Below are 27,895 nucleotides of genomic sequence, written 5' to 3' on the forward strand. Positions count from 1 at the left end.
CTGTGTGTTGAGCAGAGCAGAACTTTAGGGGAAATAATAATGCTTCGAATTTTTGGCCTTACAAATCCCCCCCCCCCCCCCAAGTAGTAAAAAAATAAAATTATACTTATTTTTTACATTAAAGTTTTTTTAATTAGTGAAACAATCATTATCAATGTAACAAGCTGAAAAATACAGCAACCTGATAGAAGACTGAGGTAACAAAATACTTTGCCAAAAACCTAAACGACTCCCACACAAGGGTTAGAACTTCAGTGGTTATCATGAGTGAGACAATTCACAAGAATTATTATTTTGTTTGTTTGTTTTAGAAAGGGGCCTTACATAAACGGCATGCAGTGGGCTGCTGGAATACGGCCAAAAAAAATAGTGCAACAATTTTCACAAGAAACAAATTGAAATCTAGAAAACTGGTTTACATCACAATGTGACAAATGGGTCAAAAATTGAGTACTACTGTTTCTGCCTCAACTGAGTGCTAATAGGGAAAAACATGCATTTTGGCACTAAGTTTGCTTTAAAATTACTCACACTCTAATAAATTAACAATAAATAATATTGCTGCAATATAGCTCATAGCTTCACATGTCATTAAAAACAGTCATCCTGAAAACAACTGACAGGGACCTTTTTCATAAAGTTGCTGAACAAAGAGGTTAGCTGCGTAAATGAATTATCGCTAGACTAGCAGTCTGGGGGCCAAGCTACACAATATGCTTACACATATGCTGGGTCACAGGTGTGTGACTGGACTCGAGGGAAACTCATCTTAAAAAGCGCTCGCTTGCTCAATGCTCTGAGGGGGCAGAAGGAGCTTCCTGTATGTGTCCCAGAAAGGACACACGGAGCCAGAGAAAAGTGGTGAAAAGAGCCTCTCTCCTTTCTGCTACTGAAAGTGGGGTGAAAGGGAACTCAAAGCTTCATCTCCCTCCTTGCAGCACCAAGCAAACAAGTGGGTTCCCCTGATGTACATCTGACTGTGAGTCTGGTCACACACTCATGAAGTGGCACAGCACACGTCAGATGTATCATGTAGTTACACACTGAGGCGGCCATCTGTTTTAGGAGTCAGATGCTGAACGGGCACACAGAGATAACCCATCTGTAAAAACTCCCCCATAAAGAAGGCTGATATATACAACCCTGCCTTTGCACACATGGATCCGTTGCTGTTGCTGGAATGAGAGGGGGCAGCCAGCAAGCTCTAAAGCTCTGTGTGTGCATCAGAGATGCATGGGACCTCTGCATCAGAGTTTGTAATACCCCCATGACAGAGGTGATATTTTAAACAGTATCAATATGCTTCACTTTATTATTTAATTCCTAGTAAAAGGTGCGCTAAAAAAACCCAGTAGCTAAGTAGAGTTCATGCTTTTATAGGAAGAAAACAATTTAAATGTGGATTATGTTAACAACAATATCCATATACTCATTTATTTCATCTTCTTAAAACATTGTACAGCAAAGCTGCCTGTATTGCTGAATACTGCACCATGTTACTCCATTATCACACAAGTCATTAGTATACAATTTTCCAAGTTCATGTCCAGACAAAATACTATATATACATCAAATCAAGGTCAGTCATTTGTATCACCAGTTGTTTTCTTTTCTTGGAAAAAAAACCCCATTCCAAATGCGAATTTGCAGAGGGACTTTCAAGTAGCTACATTCCAAGTTATTTCCTTCCCCCTACAGATGCATGCAAGTTTCATTCATTACATAAGGAGAGATTTCTGCCTCATGGGTGCCACCACCACCAGTGTCCTTTTCATTCGGGACACGTTAGATCAGGGCCCCTGCTGGTCTGGGGTCTAAACTCTTTGTGGTTGAGGGGACTGATGCATAATGATGAAAGCTGGTGAGAATTGGGGAGACCTTTTTTCTCTTATCAGATGAAATTATATCCAAAGGTCAAAATACTTATCCTTGTTCCTTCAGGAAGTACAAAGTTAAACCAAAAGCAAACTAGGGATTTGCTGTTCTCGGAGCTTTTGCTCTGACAGTTAAATACTAATATCCTTACTTAGAAGTAAATCCAACTGAGTTCAATGGGACTTACTTCCTATGCTTAGATGGCATCCTTCATTTTCCCAATTGCTACAAATGGCTGAGGGCTGCAAGCTGCCACTGCCCAGGTAATGGGAAATTATCAAACACCCCTTTGACTGCCTGGCCTGTGATTGCCACCATTATTTTGGTGTGTAGCTTCCACTGACCTGGAAAGTGAGAGTAAGCATAGGGCATTTGCTGCAAGATTTAAATGCAACTATTGTGACCTTAACCATGAGCACCTGGACTATTGATCATCACCGTCAGTAGATCTTGTTCTGGGTCATCTGAATTTAGTTAGTTTAAATCTACTTTGGGAGAAAAACTAAGCATCGGCACTCTAGTTGATGTATATTTTGACCTCTAAGTAAGTTGAGGTCAAACTTACTGTACTGATTGTTCTCTTCCACAGAATGGCAACCTGAACTCTACCATTATATCGTTCGATTGATGTGATGGAAATTAATTATGCATGTCCTAATTCCCTTTGTGTCGCTTTTAGCATTTTGGCAGCAGAGGAAGGCCCAGTTCTTGTTTTAACCATTTCAGCTTTACAATTTCTCAGCTTCAAGTCATGTACTTCTTGCATTTTTTGGCATCCTTAAAAGTCGTTGAAGATAAGAGTTCAGGGATATGCTGAGAACAAAGAGGACTGTGTTAATCGAATACAAGTGTAAAATGGGCTGTTGTTTTCTCCTTAGTGCTGTAATGAGGCTCTCACTTTAATTCATGAAATGAGCATTCAAAACAGGGAATGCTGCTAGGATGGGGTCCTTTCCTGGTTAAAAAAGAAAGGATCATGTTGAATTCTTCACAGCCACTAGTAGGTCTGGAGGCCGGACCTTTACATTACCACCCTGTAGCTGCCCAGATGTCTCTCCTTCTGTATTCTGAATAAGAATGGAGTATCATCAGCACATAGTACGCAGACCTTGCTAAATCACATTCTTACATTTTCACTTTAGATGCAAATCCAGACAAGAGTTTCATCCCGGAGAACAATCAAAATGTTTAAACTGCCAGCATCTCCTTGTGCAAGAGAACACTTGGTCAGGAAATGCCCACGATGATGACCAAACAAAACCCCACTATTCATCTGCCATTGGGGGAATTTGTTCTTAGACTTACAGAAGCTCCTTTGCTATGGCCTCGCTCATACCAGGTTACCTTTTGGGTCGACAGGGCAATCAAGCGCACAGCACCCAGTCAACCTGACCTATTAAAAAAGGAGGTTGAAGGACATATCTGCATGAGAAGCTGCCTGACTCCCATTGTGGGGAGATGACAAGGTTCACGAGCTGGTTTCATATTGGGTTTCATTCTCAGGACTATGACACAAAACATACAGTAGCATGACGATTAAAAGCAGATTACAATCAACAACATACTAAACATTAAAGAAAAAAAGTATATCTATATATCTATATTTTTTAAGGTTCAAAAATCATCAAGACTCAACCAGATCAGTAGATAACGTCCCTTGGTCAGGGCATGTCTTCAAATGTGGGGCTGAGTTCATCCGAAATGACTGCTGGCTTCCCACAGAGACTGAAGGCTGCGCCACGCAGCCTCCTCACTCTTGTAGGCAGGCAGGGTCTGAATGTATGTTGAAGGGATTCTGTTCAGGAGATTAGGTAATCAGGAACTGGGGAAACGTGGAGCTCGATCCAGCTATGCTTTCCTTGGTTAATGATGTCAAAATATTAACATGTTGTGAGCTTACAGGAGGTTGTGAAATATCAAAAGGAAAGTTTTGGGATGGTAAGAACCCCTCCAACGAGGCAAGAATGTAGTGACAAGCAGATGCCCTGCCAACCGGGAATATCTGAATGCAGCTCTGTAGGTGCAAATGACTTCTGCACCACTAGACATTTTAGATGAATAGCACCCATAGTTAAGGGGGGGGGGCTCAAATAATTTAAGGCAAACAAGAAAGGAGGCCAGAAAGAGCCTTAAATACCAAGTGGATTTCAGCAGCAACACACTCTTCACATCACTGGGCACCTCCTGTACATTAAAACAAAGCAGCAGAAACAATTTCAAGAAAGAAACAGTAAATTACAGGTGGTTTATCTTGTGCCAAAATACACATTTCCCAAATAGCTCAGGGATGAACATCAGTTTTGTCCCTAGGTTTTATACAAAATCTGAGGCAGCCACATTGTCAAGCAACTCAGTGCACTTAAGGTTAGAAAAAACGTTGTTCCACAATGTCCTATTCTAATCGACACTTTGCAGCATGTTAACACTGTCAATTGTTTTGTGCATTAGAAATAATTGAAAACCCAACATGGGCTAAATGTTCTTCAGTCACATAAAGCAGCTCAACAATAAAAAGAGCAGTTAAAAAAAAAGAATTTGCAGAAGATGTGATGCACAGTTTGTGGCAGAACAGAAATCCACGGTAGTCTGTGACCACAAAGCTAAAGTCAAGGACTCAAGGATCCTGCGTTGGGAGCAGGATGTGTCTTGGATCAGTCTAAATTCATTTCTCTCATCAGTGCATTAGGTTAGATCCTGTCCTAAGGACAACATTCACGTTCTGCTTTTAGAAGCTCTGTCATAATTACTTTCAAGTTACATAGAAAAGTGCTGAAGTTGCTGTTACAGACAGCTGGCTCGCTCTGGAGTCTCCTTCCTCTGTTCTCCTGTGGGAACAATTCCTTGTCCTGCAGTTTGGCACTTGAAGTCACACCACACACTGAAGCATGTTACTCGAATGACATAAGGTTTGCAGGTACCTGATGCAAGAAATGGAAATCAGTCAGCAGAATGAATCTTCTTGAAGCACGGGGAAATCAAAGTGTTAATCTACCTCTGAGTCAAAGGTCCATATCCAAGTCTGCTTTCTGCGTCACTGAAAGTACTCTTGCAAGTGAGAGCTTGGAACAGACTCCGAAAAGTTGAAAAATGCTATACGACAATCCACAGCTGATTGCTTGAAGTCCCCCACTAATGGTTAATATCATAAAACTATGCTGCTGGATCAGAATGAGGGTCTATCAAATCCAGAATCCTGTTTACCATAGGAGCAAACCAGATGCCTTCCGGTAGAGCTCAAGCAGGGTGAGAAAAACAACAGGCCTTCTCTTCTATTGCTGCCAAGCAAAAGGCATTTGGGAGAATACTGCCTCCGAACAAGGGCATTAAAATGTAATCATCCTGGCTACAAGAGCTTGCCACCTTCATTTGCAACTGCAATACGCATCACATTCGTACCCTTCTTGAAGCATAGATGGAACTCCTTCTATCCACATATCCCAGCAACATCCCTACCCCTCATCTGAACTGAAGCCACAGAAACTGCACTTAGAGGATGTGGGACCTTTAGCACTGCATTAGCAGTGTGACTAAGGATATATAATCTGAGTGTGCAGTGCTGCACAGTTGAACATTAAACCACTACTAGCTGCCAAAACATTCATCTGGTTCTTTGATCAGACAAGGCACAGAAGAGTGAGAATCCTAAATCAATGCCCGAGCATCTGTGGGAGTGCTATCTCTGTCTCTTTCTCCACGATATGGCAGTTGTTAACAAAAACCACAGCTCTGAGAAAACAAGAGATTTGCTGGCATGAATGATGTATCCAGTCAAAATCTTGCTAGGCAGCTCTGCAATGGTTTCACATGGCTTCCTTTGTGACTACCCTTTTAGCTCAAAAATCAAAAGGAAAAACCATACCTGAGGCCTGTTGCTTTTGCATGCGTCGTCCAAATGCTTGTGCCACAGTATTGCATGAAACCTTGAACCAGTCTGAAACTTGTAAACATTGCCTACAAAAAATTTTTTGTAAGAAAAGCAGAGGCAGAGTTTGACACAGAGTTTGATACACAAAAGCAGAGTTTGAGACACAAAGACAACAGTAGGGAGCAATTAACTGAAAGCTCCATATAATTATTGGGCAGAAAGCAGGGTTTAACAAGGCGAGGGAAGAACTGTGCACGCTCAGGACAAACTGACTTGAATGCTGACTAATCTGATCTTCCAGGTCTGACTCATTGCCTTTGCTTTATTGCTAATACTTAAGAAACCCCAGGTCTCTCTGAATTAAGGACTACACCTATGAAGCAGTAGGAGACTATACTAATATTTTGCTTTCTTTCAGAGTAAGAACGTTAGAAAACACATGACTACATGGAAATATTGAAGTTATTTCAGGGGTGAAGTCACTGAGTAGGGGAGGGGCCATGGCTAAGTGGCACAGCACAGGATTTGGATCCAAAAACATCAACATCCATATGGCATCTCAAGGTAAATGGATCTCAGGCAGTAGGACTGGGATAGCCCTGGCAGAAGCCTTGGAGAGCTGCAACCCATCAAAGGAGACAGCCGCGATTGGCTTATGTAGTTCCCTGTAAGTGCTGTGGCTGCTGATACCATGCAACAGCGATGGGGCTTCCCTGTAGTAGTTTCTCTGCCCCCGGTTCCTTTGCAGTGACTACCCTCCCACGCACATCATCAGGGCCTTTTCAGCGTGTTTTTTTTTAAAAATCAGTAATTGTTCTAATAGTATGTGTATCAAGCATTTGAAATTCCCAGAGTTCTTTAAAAAGCCTCTCCCTCCTTTACTTGTGAAGATACGCCTTTCCTCTTTATATCTCCAAAGTGACAGAGGCTAGAAAGCTACTTTTAAAAAGTAAAACTGGAATTCAGAGGCTCTGATATGCAGATAGCCACAGAGGTCATTTCGGGGGGATCGCGGGGCCCCCGGGTGAGGTGCAGGGGGGCGGGGCACACGACGAAGCCCCGCCCCTTCTTCCGGCCGCCCCCTTCTTCCAGCCTCATTCTGTTGCAGAAGGAGGAAGAAGCAGGAGGGTAAGTTGGCGTCCTCCCCCTCTGCCTGGCCGAGGCCACTCCACGTGGCCTCCGCAAGGACTCCCAGCCCCATCCAGGAGCTTCCCCAAGGTAGCTGTGTTAGTCTGTTGCTGCAAAATAGTCCAAGAGTTCAAATAGCACCTTTAAGACTAACAAATAGCACCTTTAAGACTAACCTTTAAGACTAAGACTAACTGAGGGGTGGGTGTGGCCTTATGACACACCTCCGGTGATAGCAGGGGGTGTGGCCTTATGACACACTTCCGGTGATGTAATGGGGGTGTGGCATATGCTAATGAGTTATGCTAATGAGTTCCCCTAGCTCTTTTTCTACGAAACGACCCCTGGATAGCGATAACAATATTCAACGGCCAATTTAAAAATCCCCCAAAGCCTCCCAGTGGCAGTGGGAAGAAAAGGCTGCTGTGGGGGCAGGGACTGCGAAAATGGCTGCCGTGTGCGTGTGAGGGGGGAACTGAACTTTCCATCCCACACAGCAGCCATCCAGGCTCTGCCATGATCCTTCCCAAAACTTTGCTGCAAAGCAGGCTTAGAAAACATTGGAGAAATGCTGGGGAAGGGCTGGGAGGTGCATAAACGTATCACGATGCTGTGCGGAAGCGCCCCCCCCCCACACTTCTCAATAGAATCAAACCTCAATAGAATCAGTAGAATCCATGTGGAAACAGCCGCTATGTGGGAAAATAATGTGATTTTCACAGGGGAAAAAATCTTTATTAATGGGGCATTGATCTGTTTTCTGCTAGGCTTCTGTGTTCCACTGAATCTACATTATGAGTTGTTAGTGTTCCCTCTAAGCTGAGTTAGTGTGAGCTAGCTCACAGTTTTTTAGCCTCTGGCTCACACATTTTTGTCTCAGCTCAGGAAGGATGGCTCCAGAGCAAACTGATTTATGCAGGAGCCAAATTGCTCGCTCACTACTTTAATCCCAGTAGCTCACAAAGTAGAATTTTTGCTCACAAGACTCCATGGCTTAGAGGGAGCATTTTACCATTGTTAAAAGAGGAATATTCTTGTTGTGCAGTATTAAATAAATCATCTCAGATACCCCTAGCTTTCCCTTTGCACTTTCAGTTTTTGAGGTCAACTACCACCAGAATGAATGTTCTGACTGACTGAGGACAGGTACATACCTTTATCAGGGTTATTTAGCTGAAAAATATCAGGATGTTCAGGATCATCAGGCAGTGCTACCATCCATCCAACAACGGAAACCCTTTTTCCTGGAGTAGATTTATACTAGGAGAGAAAAAAGCAAGAAAGAAGATGAGCGAGAACTATTCCAGATGGCTTTCTTTATCTACAAAGAGCGCCAGCATCATAACTGGGGATAAACGTACTTTCCTGGACACAAAAGCCAGTGAGTACATCCCTGTTGGTATTGCATGCCATCTATTGTAAACCATGTGTTTGATCTACAGAATAAAACCACTTCTTTGCTTACGTGCTTTCTTTCAGTGCCTCTTAAAGACTTTGCTCCGAAGTAGATCAGAGTAGATCCTGAAAGGGTAACCCAATATCTAGTCCACGAGGAAAGCTGAGGAACAGAGGAGAAAATTAGGGAAAATTTCGAAGCGCATGCTCCATATACTTGCAGAAGTACTAAAGTGAATATAATGGGAAAAGCTCAGGAAAAACAAGAATGTTAAGGCAGCTCAATGAAAATGATGGAGAGATGGATTTCCAATGGCTGACTTCTGCGTTTTCAAAGTTGTGGTCATTTCTTTGTCTTCTCTGTCCTTCTAGCCTTTGGTGCATCAAGAAACTTGGTTTGTTAATTGCCTAGAGAAAAGAAAAATCCTGCCTCTTTAATGAGGATGTTATTTACCTCCATCTAATGTAAAGCTTCAAATGAAAAGCTGCCCATTTCCACACATTAAGCTTCTATTAAAGAGACAGGATATTTTTCCTCCGGGCCTGTTAGGAACCCTATTTGAAATCTGTTTCGCACCAACAGTCTCATCTAATTTGATTAGGTCTGCAACAGCGCTTGACCTCCATTTTAAGACTATACAAAATGCAGACTGCGAGATTCTCTATCATGCCCTGAAGCACCTTTTTCTCCCTCCCCCCTTTACTATTTATTTAGATCCAGCCTAATGAAGAGTTCTGGGAACTTGAAAATATGTGATTATTTTTGGCTGATTCTAATAAAAAGGAATTATACAACTGTTTTGTCTGTAAGGTCACTGAAGATAGGCTAGCATCTATGAGGGCGCAATTTGCTTTGAAGAAAATGTACTTTCTTCCGCCTTCACTGTTGAAACAGGGTTGCGTGCTGCCACCTGCTGGTGGACATGTATTATGACTCAAACTTACACCCTGAAATCTTTGAACTTTTTGGGCCCAGGCACGAGGGAAAATGGGATGGAAGGAGCATAATGGGAATTTTATACAACTTATAACTTTGAGTTTCCTATCAAACCTCAACCTATTTTGATGATTTAACTGCACAGAATGCATCAATTATAACTTGTTTAGCATATAAAACTGTAGTAATTGGCAGAGTTCTGGAATTTAAAAATATAAATACTGTACAGTGCTAACCTAAGCAGAGTTAGGCCCTTAGAAGGGTTAGACTTAGAAGGGGGGGACAACATTTCCAAAAATATACACAATGATTTAAAATTAAAAGTTAAGATTAAAATAGGCTTGACCAGGGCTTATCTTGAGCCGGAACGGGCTGGAACGGGCGTTCTGGGAATTGGTGCCAGTCCCCTCCCGCAGGCAGATTGGCGGAGCATGCGCTGGAGCCACAGGATCACTCGCCCTTGCTGCCCGCCCACCCGCTCTTGCTGGCTGCGGGTGGGCACGCTGAGGGTTGATGGGGAAGGCAGGGAGGGGGGGTCCGAGGTGGGGTGGGGAAGGGGGGAGCCGCTCTGGCCCTGGCCACCACTGATTAGCACTATGCTGAGCCTGTGCCACCACCGCCAGCCATCCTGGGCACACCGTAGAGGAGAGGTGTGCACATCGTAGGGCAGTCCCAAGGCGTGGCTGCTGGGCATCGAACAAAGCTGGCTCGGCGCCCCTCCCTGGCTCAGCTGCTGCCTCCAGTGGGTGGCCTGCCTGCCGGCCGCTCCCCCTACATCGCCCAAGCCGGGCAAGCCCGGCTCTTGCCTCGCCGGCCAAGCGACTGTGGCTCAATCCATCGACGTCCCACCTGGCCTCACCGGGGTCATGAGCGCTGTGCAAGGTGGGCTCCCACTGGCCGGTGGTGGCGCAGCCCTGGGGAGTGCAAGGGCCATGTTCCATCCGGGTGGGAGGGGTGGCGGCTCACACACTCTGCCTCGCCAAGCCCCACTTGCAGCTGCAGCGGCTGCAGCTGAGGAAACATATCTGCAGGCCGGCCCAAGAAAGTGAAGATGGCCACTAAGTACTGCCCGGAGTATGACCAGCAGGTGAACATCACAGAGAAGTGCAGGGCGACGGCAAGGTTGCTTGCAGCCTGTCCTGGCGCCAGCTGCCGGTGGGTGGCAAGTGGGTGCTGCCCTGTGGCTTTGTCCCTCCTCGGTGTGAAGCTTGACTTGGCATCCAAGCAGTCAGGTGTGCCTTGTAGGGTCACCTGGGGGAATGGGCGAGGATGCAACAGGCCCTTGCGAGCTTCCACCTTGCACAGAGACTATTCCACTGGATTGGGTTGGGCACCCTGTCCCAAAATTTCATGCTCTGTTATATAAGTTAAATTATTGCTTTTTTGTCCTGCTGAAGAGATCTGTATTATTTATAAGCTTATATACTGCGAAACCTTAATGCAGTAGAAGCAGATGTATATTTCAAATTCACTGAAGTAACTGCAGGAAACTTATTTGTGCAGAGGAAACAGGAACGTTTTTCTATTCTGCCCTCCCAAAGTTTGATGTTGTTTGTGGATGTGGCCCTCAGACTTCTCTGCTGCCTTTGTTAACTGGAATGGTCACAATGGGCCCCTGTAATTTAGTGGGCCTAGAATGCACAATTCTTCTAAATTGGCACAGAAGCAAGTGCCCAAGGTCAGTCACTCTTGAATGTATTGATTCTAATGACTTCTTTATTTTGGGGGGATGGATTTAAGATTGCTGTGTAGGGGAAGCATCTTTAACCACCAGTAATGCTGTGAGCGCCACACTTTATGTGGCAAGTTACCAGTGTCTCATTACCAGTGCTGAGATCTCTACTCCTACTACCCTACTACCGACTCAGGGGGTGTGTGGCATATGCAAATAAGTTATGTTAATGAGTTATGCTAATGAGCTCCTGCACCTCTTTTTCTACGAAATGACCCCTGGCCTTAACAATTCAGCTAACAATTTCAAACAACAGTTTCAGATGGCCCCAACAAACACACAATTTAGTATCCTTTCCTGATGGGGGAGAAGGAAGGAAGGAGCCAGGCTAGCTTAAAAAAAAGTTGCCGTCCTCAACCATAAGCCTAGCAGAACGTCTCTTTCTTACAAGCCCTGAGGAACTGATTTTCACCCAATCACTCTCTGACAGAAATAGCCAATAGTTTTTTTTCAGTGCTGCCCAAAATTTCCCTATTGAAAAAAAAAAAGCTTCAGAAATTTTAATGCTATAGATTTCATTTGAAGAAAACCTTGTCTTCAAACGCATTGCACTCATTTCAACACCACCACCAAAATAATAGGAGCTTTTCCCCAGTGTTTCCCAAGCTTTCCTCTGAAAAAATAAAAAGTCCTCCAAACAAAACCAGAAACAGCACCTTCTTCTGACACCCCCCCCCACTCCTTCACAGTGGGGCCCGCTGTTAATTTTTTTTACCATATCTGTGTCTGCCTCCTCTTTTGAGGATTAACAGATGCAAAAGAAAAAAGAGACCCTATTTCTTTAATAGAGAGAATCCGGACAGTTGCTGTACGCCGTGCAAAGTTGAAAAGATGTACCTGCTGAAATACGAAACTATTAAAGGCAAAAGAGTCATGTTCACCTTGTGTGCGTGTACAACTTCCCTATCCCCTCCCCTTCCCCAAATATCACATGAAAAAGGGGAGAACAAGATGGTGCCATCATTGGTGTAATCCAACCTGTGGATCCAGACTCATCAGTAGAAGACCAATGTTACAGCATTGTGGAATTTGACGTTATAAAGATATGTTGTTTGGAATGCTTAGTGTTAAGGAGGCCAAAGGATTTGCTTTTTGCTTCCTGTGGAAAATTATGTATTTTCTCACAATTTAGGCCTTAAAGAAAACTCACAGAAGGGCAAGAACGAGAGGGTTGTCCACTATTAGAATGCTATACTGAGTTACGAATGTTGATTGAATACCCAGACAAAATTCTAGGAATGACAGAACATGGTTTGCTATAAATATTCTATTGGGGAAGTATCATGTTATGCTAAGAAGTGCATCACATCATCCCTTTAGATATTTCAAATCAGAAGGTTTAATTTAAGTCATGTGTTGCTTCACGCAACTGTGCCGTATAGGCTAGCCACACCCTGACCTGGATGGCCCAGGATAGCCGGATCTCATCAGATCTCAGAAGCTAAGCAAGGTCGGCCTTGGTTAGTATTGGGATGGGAGACCACCAAGGAATGCCAGGGTTGTGACACAGAGGCAGGCAATGGCAAACCATATCTGAATGTGTCTTGCCTTGAAAAACTTACAGGCTTGCCATAAGTTGGCTGAGACCTGATGGTACTTTCCACCACCACTGAGCTAGCCACACCTTAAAATCCTCAAATTTCTCAGATTTGGAATTTGGAATTCAGTGAAACTATCTTATCTTTTCTGCAAAGGCTCTTGTAAGATTCTCTGAAATCGCCATTCATTTTAAGTGTGTTAGGTAGAATACAAAGTGACATCTATGCCTGGTTTTCTTTTAATCTCTTTCACACAAGTTAGTATTTTCTGTACATTTGTGATTCTTGTTTAATTACTCATGTCAAGAATAATTAATTTTACATAAATGTTTTAAATACAGCACAGTGCTCCTTGGCTGAGAATACAAGGCTTTCGTCTGAAACCTGGAATCTTCTGATCTCCTCAGTCAGGAGGCTGGAGGCTTTTCCACATTCTCATTTTTCTTGTCTGTGTGTTCCTGATGCTTTGGTCCCCCCCCCCCATTCCACCTGTTTTGCCCCCTTTACTGGTCGATTTGATATTAAATCACTTTATGTCCAGCATATCTACCTGTAGATTTAAACTGCAGGTTTTTATGCCAGACACAAAAAAATGTAATACTGAATCAACCACTAGAGGGAGCAAAACACATGAAAAAAAGAAGCAACAGGATCACACAAGTGACGAATATGAGAATGCAGAAAGGCCCTGGGACTTGTTTAAGGGTGATTGTTAGAGGGAATGGTCATTCTTTTCACAGCAATGTGGACCTAGTGGCCTCAAGCCATCAAAAAAGACTTTTTGTTTCCATGTGGCTGGCTTTAAGTTACACCCCTCACAAGTGGGTTTCTTAACCATGACTGTAGGACAGCATGAAACATATATCCCATTGTTCTACCTGATTGTGCAGAGCAATTTGCAGCATTTCCTTTGGCAACCTCAGTAGCAACCACAGCCATCCCAGCAAATTGTAACAATGGCCACAGCTAAAATCACTCTTACCGTAGGCTTCCTGCCTTCCTTTAGTAATGTCTTCCTTCTTAAAGGCCCTTCCATGGTAACAACTCCTATGGAACTCCCTGATGTGCAGCTACAAGCCCCTGTTGGACTGAAACAACAAATAACATCATGTTGGTAGGAGCAGGCAAAAATGGAAATAAAAAATGTGCAAAACTTTCACAGGCCTTCCTTTACTTTAAGCAACTGGGTTCCTGAACACTGATCTTCCCTTTTATTTATACAAGCTATTGAGTGTGTTGAATAGGATAATGGAAGACTATTTAATTCCCATTGGTAGATTTTGCTAGATTTCCCCAATCATTAAAGCTGCTTCTGTCACTGCATTAGTGATATAAATATGCTGACATTCAGACCAAGGGAACATGAAAGCACACTGACTAAATCTGTTCACTGCAGAAGTTCAAGGATGTTCAAGGTTTCAAGATAGCCGCCCTGAGCCCTACGGGGGAGGGCGGGATATAAATTTAATAAATAAATAAATAAATAAATAGAGACATCATCATTGAAGAGATACCAGAGAAAATGTGCTTTAAACAATAAATTGAGCTGCTGTGATTAAGAGAATATAAATGGGCAAGATTAAGCCCAACTGCTACTGTTTAAAAGTTATGACTCGGTCAAATAATTCAGTTATATGAAATTGCCACTCAAGTGACATGTGCCAGTTAAATGATTAGCAGACTGGGTGAGGCTATTAATATGATACCAAGTGAAACATAAACCCTTCACTAAATAGGATAAAGAGGACTCTAATAACTAAACTCCAGTCACTGAACAGAGGTTCATAGCTCAGTTTGATTTAGCCACGGTGATTCATGCTTTAGTTACATCTAGACTGGACTACTGCAATGTGCTCTACTTGGGGCTACCCTTGAAGAGCGTTTGGAAGTTGTGGCTAGTGAAGTATACAAAGGTTAGACTGCTGGTTGAGGTCAGTATCAGGATCATGTGACCCCCAATATAACAGCAATTACACTGGCTTCCATTCCATTCCCAAGTCTGATACAAAGTGTTGGTTTTGACCTTTAACTCCCCACATGGCTTGGGAATGGGGCACCTGAAGGACTGACTTCTCCCATATGCCTGGGAACGAAGATCACAGGGAGAGGCTCTCTTGCCTGGGACCAAAGAAGCTTATCGGGTGGGCACATGAGAGACAGCCTTTTCAACAGCAGCCCCACGATTATGGATCCAACTCCCCAGGGAGGTATGCCTGCCCTCCCCCCCACTCTTGACCTTTAGGAGGCAGGTGAAAACCTTTTTTTCATGATGCCATTCAATTTGTTTCTTTTCTTCTCCCTACCGGCAGTTTTAATTTAGTGTTTTTATGTACTTTATTGTTCTATTGCTGTTTACACTGTAAGCTGCCTTGAGTTCCTATAAAGTAGAAAGGTGGCTAATAAATGTTTTAAATAAACAAATAAATAAATAAGGGTCTTGACCTCTGTACCATTTGTTTGGCTCTCCAGGGCAACTGGCTGGCCACTGTGTGAAACAGTATGCTGGACTAGATGGGTTTTATCCAGCATGGACTACTTTGTGTTCTAATGGTCGAAGAGCAATGGAGCCACCGCATTCTCTACTTCAAATATCAGCTAGTTAAGAAACACACACAGTACCGACTGAGCTGGGTTAGAGTCTGGCATAGAAGGCCCTAAATAAATGCTTATGGCTCCATACACCCCACTGTGAAATGTCTATAGGTAGATCTTGCCTCAGGCCAACCCAATTTGCCAGAAAGCATCAGTTACAAACACACCATGAATTCCAGAAGATAGCTCTTTCTTTTTCGTTCTTCACAATATCTTAGCTATTTCTATAGTGAGAACAACAAAATAGTAAAGGTGTACAGTAATGTATAGGACAAATTATTACTGGGGTCTCTTTGTTTTGTCTATCTGCACAGCCTGTGAATTAATTTGTACATGTTAATTCTGAATGTGAGACTGGCAGGTATGTGAGCTGCTGCCTATGTACTATGGATGTCTGCAAACAAAATCTATTCCTATGTGTATAGCAGCAACTTTAGACCACAGACAGTCTCAGAAAACCTGTCCCTTTTCTTTGACGAGGGCCCCCATATCTCTAACAAGGAATCTTTAACCGTACAATACACTACGTTGAGACTGCTTGGTTTTTTAAAAAAATATGATATCTGTATGGCAAACAGATCACTACTATTTTTATTACTAAAGGTTTTCCATCACCAGAGAACAACACATCACAACTTTATATGGAAATCATCACAAAGGAGTTCTCTTAGGATGAAGGAGTATATTCATAAAAGACATCCACTTCTTCGAGCGATAGCCTAATTAATGCAGACAATATGATGAGATGTTATTTTGGATGTTTATTCAAAAAGGAATTAAAAACGGAATGAGATAAAGTCAGGCAAAACGAGGATTGAAATGGAGAATGAGCAGGACAGCAAGATCATTTTGAAGGCAGAAGCATCTTTTCTCCTCCAGAAGCACGCACACATATTCACGTCACCTTTGTAAGCATCACAAAGGCTTTGTCAAAAAAACCCCAAGGCTAGCAAAATAATCCAGCAATTAGGAAGAGGAACAGAAGAAATCTTGAGAAGATGCCCTGTAAGGAACTAATCTTTAGGTTAATCTTGGACAAACTGGTTAGAATTAGTCATAGATCATTTGCATAATCTTACTCCCTTTCCCCCAAACATGCATATTTCTGTTCCTCACACAGACTTTAGTATCCTGGCAAGTTATTCCATCACTTTCATCACTTCTGGTACGTCATGCTCTTGTCACCTTGGTGTAAAAAGGCACATGTTGCTAATTGAGATGATATGATTTTAGATCCTGCTCTCACTGGAAGAAATGCGTAGGCTTAGAAATGAAATTGTTTTGATTTGTATGAGTTGTAGAAGGAAATGGAATTGTGGTGATGAAGTTGGAAAAGGAAGAGTCAGCTTGAAAGCCAGCATAATTCAATACACAGTAGGAGAAATACTAATTAATACTGAATGTTAGGAAACTACCCATTAAGGATAAAGCATATCCAAGCTCTCTTTTGCCTAGAGCATTCACAAGACTGCATATGATACACAAGCTCCGTAGCCCAAACACAAAGTCTTGTACTGTGGGCGTACATTTTAATGCTATTATCCACCCGGTTTTAATAGTCCTTGATGGGGTTGCATGTTGGGGGTGCTTCCACACAGAAGGGATTTTCCATTTCTGTCTTGCACTTGGTGCGACTATGTTCATTTGCACTGGCAACAGAGATTCCACACACATGGCAGAATCAGCACACTGCCGTTCTTGTTTTATCTTTGATTTTCCTTCCTCACAGGTGAGCATTTGTTACACATCTGCTCTCCAGTCACTCCGCTGTCAACTGCATGACATTGCAACTCTCCCCCCATTAAAAAAACAACAGCCACTGAACCATAATAGTGCTACACCAGTAGCCTTTGCTGACACCTCCCCTTTCTCTTTCTCTCTTCGGTGTATGGCATGCACGGTTTCTCAGTTTCTTTGCAGCATTCTTTCACTATCCTTTCTGGGAGTCTTAAATGATCTGTGGATAGTGAGATTTCATTGTTTCTGTATATCTGGACATAAATTATGACTTGGATCCTGTGAAAAACACCAGTAGGCCAGAATCTTCCCCATCCTCCCCACAGATCCCTGGAAAAATTATCAAGGCTTGTATATAATAATAGCTGCAGTAAGTCAGGTAGCTGTAGTGGGGAGGGGGGAAGGGATGGAAGTGGAGGGGGAGTGCAAGACTAACATCATATTGAGAATGGCAGGGATGGAACTATCACATTTCTTCTAGTTTAAAGAAGAACAAAGACAAGGAAGAAAAGTTTGGGCAGCAGAGCACAATTCGCACACACACGGAGGTTGAGTTTGTGTGAAAAAAAGCCCTTGGGCGATTTCGCACTAGAGCTGCCTCGCGGCGCAGCCGCCATTTGCCCCGACACTATTTGTCAATTTCACACCCGAGGCTGCGGGGCTGCATTTGACCCGCGGCTTCGCCCTATTTCCTCCACAGTTTCGTGATCCTCAAAAACCAGGATCATGAAACTGTGGAGGAAATCGGGCGAAGCCGCGAGTCAAAATGCAGCCCCGTGGCTTCGGGTGTGAAATTGACATGTTTGTGTTGGGGCAAATGGCGGCTGCGCCGCGAGGCAGCTCTAGTGCGAAATCGCCCCTTCTCTCTGATCACTTAAATGGAGAAAATGCTCTGTGTGGCATCAACCTTAGTGTGTGTCTTATTTAAAACAGGAACTAGACAGAAAGGAGGACAAAAGAGTTACGCTTTAATTTAAAATACCATGTAGCCAAACGAAGCACTTTCAGACATAATTATTTCAACTGGAGAGTTAACCCTAAACTCCTTTTCTTGACAGCTGTTAGTTTAAAAGAAAAACACCTTTACTGATTTCTGCCCTCAATTACAGTATGATAAGGAAGAATAGTCAGCATCTGTGGGAAGCATGTTTATATGCAGTGTGACATGTAAACATGGCCAATCATGCTTCTGTGGTGTGGAGATGAAAAGTATATCTTGATGAATGAACATCTAAATATTTTCCCTTCTCTTGGCAACTTTTATAGCATAGAAGGAAAGTCTTTGCACAGATGATGGAGGGAAAAAAAGGAAATATGATGCTGTCTTAATTAGCAAGAGGAAAACAGAGGGTAAAAATAAGAATTAACACCACATTTTAGGGTGAGACAGACCCACCACCTAATTGTACCTGTAGACACAGCTTCGACTTCTGGGAGAATTCCGAATTGGTACCCGCCAGTTGGGCCCCAGCGTGGCATACAACCGACCCCTGTTCATAAATTTACAGGTAAGTTCTTTTCTCATCGTGCAGATACTGTGATAACATCCATCACAACAAAACATACAAGATAATGTGAGACACATATTGTACTGGATGTTCTCAAAGGCAGAGATATCTTTAGTGATTGTTTTACTTTCCATAAAATAATGCTCATTTTAACACCTATGAACATATAAAGCAAATTTTTGTGAGAACATGGGTAAGATGGTGCTTTAAGTGAACAGACAATGCAAGTTTGTGAACCTGCTTCTATCTCACTGACTTCAATTTTTCCCTTTATTTCTGAGGTCCAACAATATTCTGAAAAATTACACTGGGAATAAACGAGCTCTTATGAAAGTTACACCTGCACCAATCACCCTGCAGCACAAACCTGAAAAAAGTCCTCAGAAAAAATTAAGGGGCTATCAAAAGAACAGCACTAAATGTTCAAAACCTGTACGGAAGGCCAGTAATTAACTGCAGAACATGACAATAAAAATGAAAAAAAGATTATATATATATATTTGTGCAGAATGCATTCTCATCCCCACTGAATAACCACAGCCAGCCCAGCCCTCACTCCTCTGGGATTCAGAGGCAAGATTTCAATGCTGGGGCCATTGATGGAAATGGTCTTTAATGTGACACTCTGACCCAGCAAAGGTGTAATGCATGAAGAACAAGTTGAACGAATGCACTGAGAAGAAAGAATTATTTTATGAGACCAGAAACACAGACAAATCCACTTTGCTCCCATCTCAGCTGTTGTGCTAAAACCTTTGGTTGCTTAGATGAAAACTGTCTACTTTAGCAAACTGAATTAAATTAGAGAGATGCAACTTTTCAATAAACTGGATATACTGAATGCAAGAAGCATGTTCCCTGGAGTGACTAAATGGCTTCCACTGATTTCAAGTAGTTCTATGATCTGTGGGGCATAACCAGCCCCCGTTTTTTCCCTTTTTGATCAAAACAGCCCAACTGGTATGGTTTGAAATTCTGTCAATGTGTACAAAGTAGTCTGAGATGGCAGTCTGTAAGGAAATAAAAGATTCTCAGGTACTTATTTGAAGAACTTTCCAGAACTACTTTGTGAGCAAGTTATAGGAGCTTTGCAGCAATCACTGATGCTGAGAAACAGTGTTAACTTTTTTTAAAAAAAATATCTGGCACATGATCCTGAGAGGTAGTGCACTAAACAGATACTTCAAATACATCATGGCCTTTGGGAGTGGTAACAATCCTAACAGAGGTCATTTCGGGGGGGAACGCGGGGGAACGCAGTTCCCCCGGGTGAGGTACGGGGGGCGAGGCACATGACGAAGCCCCGCCCCCTGCTTCCGGCCGCCCCGCTTCCGGCCCTCATTCAGCCAAGAGGAGGCAGGAGAAGAGGGAGGGTAAGTTGCTTCCTCCCTGCCTCTCCCCACCCCTGCCTGCCTGGGGCCAAGGAGGGCCTTTGCGGGGCTTCCTTGCACTCCCGCCGGCCTTGCAGGTCCACCGCCGGGCCCCTGATGTCAGGGGGTGTGGCATATGCTAATGAGTTATGCTAATGGGTTCCCCTAGCTCTTTTTCTATGAAATGACCCCTGAGTATTAGCATGGCTACTTATTTAAAAAGTCTATTAGCCGCCTTTGTACCTTGTGGAACACAATGTAAATAAAACAATAATTATTAAAAACACATTAAAAGCACAAATTAAATTCTCAATTAGGATTGTTTGGCTACAAACAAAAGTTCTCCTTTGATTTTTGAAAAACATTTATATTGTAGCTGAACTGGGGACACATTTTTGGCTGCAGTTAAGTTGCTTATCATCATTTTGTAATATGTTTTTGGGCACCTCACCCCAATATAAATATTTTCATTTGCTCAGAAGTCACATTTGTAAGAACATATTCAGTTAACACCACAGGGTTTCAAGAAAGGCTAAACCTTGAGGTCATAAATGGTATTTTCTATCCTCACTTTATGATTGACAAAGAAAATTCTAAAATAAGATACACAAAATTTATTCTATGTAAAAGTACACCCATCTGTGGTCTTTAGCATAGGGAGATCACATTCAGAAAGGGGGGAAAACCCTCTAATATATTGCTTTTTTTTGTTCGTAGTTTTTAAATATGTGTGTGTGTGCGTGCGTACATCCAGAAGTGATGGTGACTTCAGGTGACTATGTGTGCACCTGGAAGGGATGGTGATCTCTGGTGACTGACCCCTACTTGGGGGCTGGAGGATATTCAGGTGGCTGAATAAAGCCTGCCCCAGCCTCCAATATTCCAAGGAGGTCTCCCATCCAAGTACTTGCCAGAGTCGACCCTGCTTAGCTTCCGAGATCTGACAAGATCGGGCTTGCCCGGGCTACCCAGGCCAGGGCTGATTTATTTCTTGAAGAGGATGTGATCTCATGTATAACAGGCAAAAAGAAAGTATGCATCCAATCAGGCACAAAAAAGGACTCTAACAAAGTACTCTATATCATCTACCATAGAAGAGCACATATGAAGAGACAGGGAATACTTAGTTTCAAGTTCTGATTGTTTACCGTAAGGGTGAACACTGACATGAAACAGTTTTATAAAGGTCTCATTTTGAGCCCTACAGGAGGGATTACTGCACTAGCCGTTTCTGAATCCTGTATGCTGATTAGAAGCAATATTTGGCAAACCCTCTCTTCTGGAAGAGAAAGCCATACTCTGTAACAAGCCTAGAAATGCCCCAGGGGAAAGACTGCCCCAAGCTGGTATCACTGTTGATTCTTCTAGTTCACCTGAAGACACACCAATGCCCAAAAGATCCATTAGGGTATATTCTGAGCCTACCATGACAGTTGTCTGCCAACTGCCAGTCAAGACTGCAACCCATTTGTTTTTGGTGAGTTATGTACACCTATTGCCAATAATGAATGCAACAGTATACAATGTGTTGAATGAACATTATGTACACAAAATGTGAAATATCATATACACAAGATGTTAAAACATTATGAGGCTCTGGATAGCACACTCATTTCTACGCTTCCTCAGATCTGTGTAAAAAGCTTCACTGTAAAATGAGAGCTGCTATGGGAAGCAGCTGAATCCCCATTCAGATCTGCAGTCTGAATGAATATGTAACAGATGGAAGCAAATCCCATAATCACTAAGGTTGGTTTGAATCTTCACATCTGCGAATATCTCAGACTTTAAGCCATTAAGTCCTGTCATTAAGTTACTGTCTACATACTGAACATCTAGAGACATTGTTTCCTTCACCTAGCAGAACAAGCATAATGGGGTGATCGATCTGACTGTGCCATTTTCCTTCGCAGAGTTCTTTTGTTTGCCTCCTTTCCCTCTATTGCTGTATTTCTATTATTCATATAATTCATATTATTCTCTGTTTTCCAGTTGATGAGACACTCCAAGAAATTCTTCTCTCTGCAGCAGCAAAGAGAGAACTGAGGGATGATGCAGTGTGAAGATGGGAAAGACCAAGGGAGCAGTGCCGTGCCTCATGCTCAGACAAGCTCCAGAATGTTCTGAGGCAGGCCTATATGTTTGCAGTTCTCTGTGTGGGACTGCACAGAGACCACAGCAATGAAGCAAAGTTCTGGGGCAGTGCCTCCTCAAGGCCGCTATGTGATTTGCTCTCTCTAGTCCAGCATTATCACTGGACTACATTTCACCTGAGATGTCATACACCAGGCAAAGTCAGAAACAAGTATTTAGTTTAATTTCTTATGAGAACATGGCTGAACTTGTTTTGTTTAAAAGAGAACACCACAGTGCACAGGATACTGACTTTTTTGTTTATTTTATAGTGCAGAAACAAGCTGAGGCTTGGAGAAATGTTGTTCTTTAGCTCAACAGAACCTGGGAGGTCCCTGAGAGTGGATTTCAGTGTGAGAATGAGTCTAGAAAGTCAGAGAGCACGGCTCAAATGGAGCATGTCTGGAGCCTGAATTCTTCTGTGGCTTTTAGATGGGTGTCATAAGCAAACAAGCTACAAATTCTGGATTATTGACAGAAACTAGCTAAATGCCATGCTCTCAGGTTAAGGTCAATCCGGAAATATTTATTCTGAAGTTTGATGGTATTTTAAAGTCTAAATGCATTACTGAGCATCTGAGAATTTAGTTTCATCAGAATGTAGGCAAAATATGCAGCAGTTCACACACTGAATATTTAGAGACTTGTCTCCAACTTTTCTTTTAAACCTCATAATGGTAGCTTTGAAGGCATTTTTTTCTTCCATTTTTCTGTATGACTTGCTCAAATGATTACAGTCAACAGCAGCATTATGGAGCCATTTGTGCAACTGAAGCAAAATTCATCAAAGGCTTCTATGATGCTGTGAAATGCAGATTCAATCTATATACCATCAACTCATTGGTAAAGGTAATGCTCACCTCTCAAGCCCTGAAGAAGGCTCCTCACTAAATTCTGAGCTTTCACTGCTTCCTACAAAACAAAAAGGATACAGAGATATTAACATGTCAAGAAAAACAAAATATGGAACAAGTCCATGCCCCTTGCAAAAGATCCCAAAACAAACCACAGAAGCCAGATGTGAGAGACCAGAGTGAAAAGTGGTATAAGAAATATTCCAGTGTTTCTTCTTGAGGTGCCTGTTGCCCTGACCAACACAGTACTGCAGTGTGCTTGTTTAGTACCTTATGATTATCATCAGTGATTCAGTGTTCTTCAAACATAACCACACCAGCCAAAGACAAATGACAGACAACAAAAAGATGACTGTTTTTCATTTAATTAAGACACAGAAACAGGTAACATGAAGTAAGTGACATTTTGGTGCCATGACAAATCAGCCTGATGCTTGGTTTTATTCATGGTCCTCTCATTACAGGATCAGAACTTTCCAGAATCAATCATTTTCCATTCAAGTTATTGAAGTTGCAAATTTAAAGCTGTACATGTCACAACTGAACACATTTCCTTTCCACCAAACTTGGTGGTGTGGATTTCCTCTTGTTCAGGTGCTAAGTTAAAGAAACAGCCACCCCAGCGACAGGTGATATCCAACTCCTGGAAGGTTCATTACTGTCCAGCTTGGTTTTTCCATTGCTAGGAAATTGCTCAGCATGGTAATGATCTGTGATGGCTTCTCAGGTGATATATGTAGATGGCACTTTTCACATTCAGATTAGTAACCACTGCGCATCATGCATCTGATGAAGTAGGCTCTTGCATATAAAAACTCATGCCACAGCAAATTAGCAACTAAATCAGCCAAGTTTGTCTTTTAAGCTGCTATGGACTACCTAAATTACTTCTGGAACGCAAGCTTGTCTCTGGCATGATGTTCACTATTACATTTTACTCAAAACAGTTACTTTCCCCCAAGTCTTTTCTGCAGCCACAGTTTAAAACTTTATGCTAAATTTTGTAGAACACATTTGCTCGTCCTGCTGAGATCATTTCTAAACATGGCCTTGTGCTTTGCTACCTTTTAAAATGGTGATCCTCATACAAAGACAACTTTCAGACTTACATGATTGCTCACGAGCATGTCTCCTTTTTTACATTTAACTGCCAACCCAACTCATAGGAGAAAAAAATTCACAACGACGGTCTCATTTCACCTTTGCCATATTCTAGCAAGATAGTCAAGTTAATGAGAAGCTAGCTGTCTACAGGTGTGTGTGACTGAAGCGACCTACAAATAAAGTGAGCTGTGCAGCATTTCTGGGCACATGAAAAGCAGCTCTCAGCTTCTTGCACAGAGTTTCTGTCTAAATGACAAGTTTTCTTTGCCCTGAAAATAAAACAGTCTTTTCCAGATACTATATTTCTAGGTGTCTCTCTGAACTTCAAAGCAGGAGAGACAGACAAGCAGTGAATCCAGCAAGACTCTTGCATCCGAACCACTGAATACTTACCTATAGAAATACCATTGGTGAAAACAGAGTTTAATGTGTGGTTTCTGACAGGACTGTGGGATTCTAGCACACTGTCATCCAGCAGGTGGCGTGGCTTCTCTGTTGGGAACGTTGCACTTTTACTTTCAACTACACTTAACTGACACATCATACTGGAAAATTGGAAAAGAAAAAAAAGGCAAGATTCTTATGTAATCTGATAACATCCATTCACTCCTGTTTTTCCCACACAGATCTTTCTTCACTGATTATACATGTCACTGAGGCCTTAAGAGCTAAAAGGATTTTTCACAGGATCCTTCTCTCAGAATTGGGCTGCCTGTCTACACAAGAACTGGGTTCAAAGCAGCCTGTAAAAATCAATTTGCTATTGCTTTTAAATAGGTGTATGTATGTTTTCACATTGTTCCTCTGTCCCAGTTTACAAGGCTCAATAATCCTGAATTGCTACGTAAGTGACTTCAATAAGATGATGATGGTCAAGTAATATGTCCTCTATCTATCATAATCCAACCACTTCTCATGTGGGAACTCTGCCTGAACATCTAACACTGCTACTGCACTGAACGTTTCTTTCTGTCCAATATACTTGAGCACATCATGGCTAGGCAGAGTCATGATTTCCTCAGTCTGAAAGGGGCACTACATCAACTGATTCTTTTCCTGGTAAATTTTGCCCCACAGAGGCTGGGGTAAGGGTGGCACTAGGGCCCAAAATGGCAGAATGTGCAGTACCCAGAAGAGAAGTCAAGGTGGGTCTGAGACAGGCGTTTAACCAGGAATGAAGTGACTCCCGTGGTATTAGAAAAGGAGAAAGGCAGCACTGAGAAAGCGATTCCTGGGTTTTCCAACTGCTTATTTAAATCTTAGTGGTGCCTGAATAGACTGTAAGATTTTATGAGGACTAGAACACCCACTTGTTTCCCAGGCTGTGACTCTTCCTGTGTCGTGGTACAGGAGGAGTTGGCAGGCTGGCTGCCACCGAGGCATCAGGACAGGTTGGTCTCCTGTTGAACCTCACAGCTGCTGACACCTCTGATGGACCTACAAAATAGACACCAATTAATGCTAAACTGGAGCGGAGGAAAGATATTGCTAGCGGTCTGGAAGGCTTGGACAGTCTTGTAGAGAGACAGTCGGAAAGTATGTGTGGGGGAGGAAGGAAGACAGCATCGACTTGAGAAGGACTGTCACTGATCTCTAATGGCAGTTCCCAAATACTGCTTCCTGCCTACCGGTATTACACCATCCGTTCCTATTAAGAATCTATCCAGTTAAATCGCAATTGGCCACAAATTGTGTTTCTTGTGCATCATTTTGATGACAAAAGTGCCACAAAAATATATTCTTGGCTACTCTATGACAGAGACTTGCCAATGGAATAATATGCACAGCCAGAAAATATTTCGGGTGTTATCGTGAGCGTCTAACACAACATATGTTCCGAGTTTGGTTTGCAACCTTATTTGCCTGTAAACAGTTTGTTAGTATTGACTCATAGCCTGAGTATCTAAGGGAAATGTGAGGATGTTTCATGTACACCAGAGCCAGACAGATGTCTTATTTCTCAATTAAATCTGCAAACTCTGGGGCTTTGAGAAAAATCCTGTTGCCAGTGGGTTACACATTTTTAGCCAGCATTTGCTGGTAACAGGTAACAGGAATGGGGCAGAGTTAGTAAGTTCTTCAGTGGTCTCCTCCAAGTAGAAGAGAATAATTCTGTTTGTGTGTGTGTCAACAAGCTTGTCTTGACTGAGGCAAAATCTTAACAGCACTGACCAAGAGGGAACAGTTTAGTTTCCAGACTTTTTCACAAATGAAAAACTTTCTACTTACAACTCTGTCTGACATTTCACATATTACACTGATCCTTCATAAAAATACTTTTGTGTATAATAAGAAAAAGATGATCACAGGTAACAACCACATGTCCCACTAGGTTTATGCATGCTAAGAAGCTGTGACTGACTGCAGCTGCCTAGAACCTGTACACACAGTGGAACAGGCAGATGTGCAATCGGTACATGAGACAATCTAAAAAAAATTACTATGTAAAAGTGCTATGTGTGTAGGAAATTGTTTATGTTTGAAGCAGCCCCAAGTCTTAACGAGGCCTCTCTGCTTTAGAGATGGTTAGGTGCTTCAGATCATATACATGGGAACTTCAGTTAATAATATTGCTCAATATTCAGCCAGGGAAGCCAGCTCAGCAGGTGTAAGGACAAGTTGCGCCAACATGTTTCATAGCTTTTTGTTTGAAGAAGTGGATACACAGCATTGACCACAGTGAGTAAAAAGGCACAGAATAAATAATCTATTGATCATAGCTGTATTAGACCATATCTGGGGTTAATACTCTGCCTTTAGCCTTTACATATGTAGCTGCCTTACACTGAATCAGACCATTGGTCCATCAAGGTCAGTATTATCTATTCAGACTGACAGCAGCTCTCCAGGGTCTTAGGGTGAGGTCTTGCACATCACCTACTACCTGGTCCTTTTGACTGGAGACGCCGGGGGTTGAACCTGGAACTTCTACATGCAAAACAGAGGCTCTCCCAAAGAGCCATAGCACGTCCCCATTAATCTGAAGGTATACAAATGTGGAAAGGTATGGATTTTTCATGGATGCATATTTATAATTTTAATTTCTCCAAGTCCTGGACTCATAACCTCAAGCATTGGCTATGCCATTGATGGCTACACTTTTGAACAGGTACTCCTATTCACCACTACACAAATTAATCAAACCTTTACATCTATACAATTATTTTAGCCTTGACTGATACGGAATATAAACAGAAGAATGAAAGAGAGATATTTTGGAAGGAAAGATGACAAACCAGCTTCTGGACCTAGGGGAGAAAAGAAATGCTTTGGGACAACTCTCATGCAACAGCCACTGGTAAACAAGACCAGGGAAAGGATGTTCAGTTGCAGGCTTGTCCTCTCTGTTTCACTTACACATAAATGCATGTGATGAAGGAACTTCTTGCATGCCCGCCCTGCCATATCAACAAAAAGGCTTGAGCCAATTAGCGTTTGAACAGTGAGTCATTTTGGCATATAGTTTCTAAGGAGGCCTTTTATTTAAAGGTCAAATACCTTGCCAACAAAATGCAGCTTCGCTCATTTCTTGATCAGGGGTGTAACCAGAACCACACTCTGGAAGATGTAGCAAGAGAAATGCTTTCTTGAACATGTTTCTGCAAAATTCTGACTATAAAGGGTTTCTCAAAGAACCATCAGCCCTCCCAATTGCCCGAAGAGGATGAATCAATCAACCACAAGCAAATCAAGACAGTTGTGCAATTTAAGTCTTTTGAGAGGCACTAATTCAGAGTTGCAAAACATTACTAACAACAAATGTTGATTATGCAGTGATAGCCTGCCGGTCAAAAGAGTTTAAATAATACCCTAAAAGCTTAAAATAGGCTCCAATATTACCATCTGATAACATGTACTGTGTGGTGGTATGTTTTGAAAGGGAAACAATAACTTCTTTAATCTCTTTTATGACATTAAAATGGATCCATACTTCAGAGCTGTGTCATTCCTCACCCAAAGAGTGATTTAGCCCATGGAATTCACTGCCACAGGAGGTGGTGGTGGCTACAAGCATGGACAGCTTCAAGAGGGAATTAGATAAGCATATGGAGCAGAAGTCCATCAGTGGCTATTAGCCACAAAGTATAGATAGGAACTCTCAGGCTGGGGCAAGGGATGTACTGTAT

General features: G+C 42.4%; 1 protein-coding gene across 2 annotated transcripts in view; it reads right to left on the bottom strand.

The window, feature by feature from the left end:
• Positions 1-260: 260 nt before the first annotated feature.
• The window catches only part of RALGPS1 (Ral GEF with PH domain and SH3 binding motif 1), a 347,217-nt gene continuing 319,582 nt past the window's right edge, over positions 261-27,895 (bottom strand). The window contains exons 12-20 of one of the 2 annotated variants that reach the window (XM_015426072.1): positions 25,079-25,205; positions 24,162-24,313; positions 22,671-22,722; positions 18,209-18,289; positions 13,453-13,558; positions 8,334-8,426; positions 8,023-8,128; positions 5,735-5,826; positions 261-4,793 (exon numbers count right to left, since the gene is read on the bottom strand). In XM_015426072.1, coding sequence (XP_015281558.1) covers positions 4,764-4,793; positions 5,735-5,826; positions 8,023-8,128; positions 8,334-8,426; positions 13,453-13,558; positions 18,209-18,289; positions 22,671-22,722; positions 24,162-24,313; positions 25,079-25,205 — 839 coding nt within the window. In that variant the 3' untranslated portion in view covers positions 261-4,763. The remainder of the gene's footprint in view (positions 4,794-5,734; positions 5,827-8,022; positions 8,129-8,333; positions 8,427-13,452; positions 13,559-18,208; positions 18,290-22,670; positions 22,723-24,161; positions 24,314-25,078; positions 25,206-27,895) is intronic. The other variant, XM_015426073.1, reaches the window with a different exon arrangement.

Source organism: Gekko japonicus, unplaced genomic scaffold (genome assembly GCF_001447785.1).
Source record: "Gekko japonicus isolate JY-2015 unplaced genomic scaffold, Gekko_japonicus_V1.1 scaffold22, whole genome shotgun sequence".
In the NCBI taxonomy this organism is placed as follows: domain Eukaryota; kingdom Metazoa; phylum Chordata; class Lepidosauria; order Squamata; family Gekkonidae; genus Gekko; species Gekko japonicus.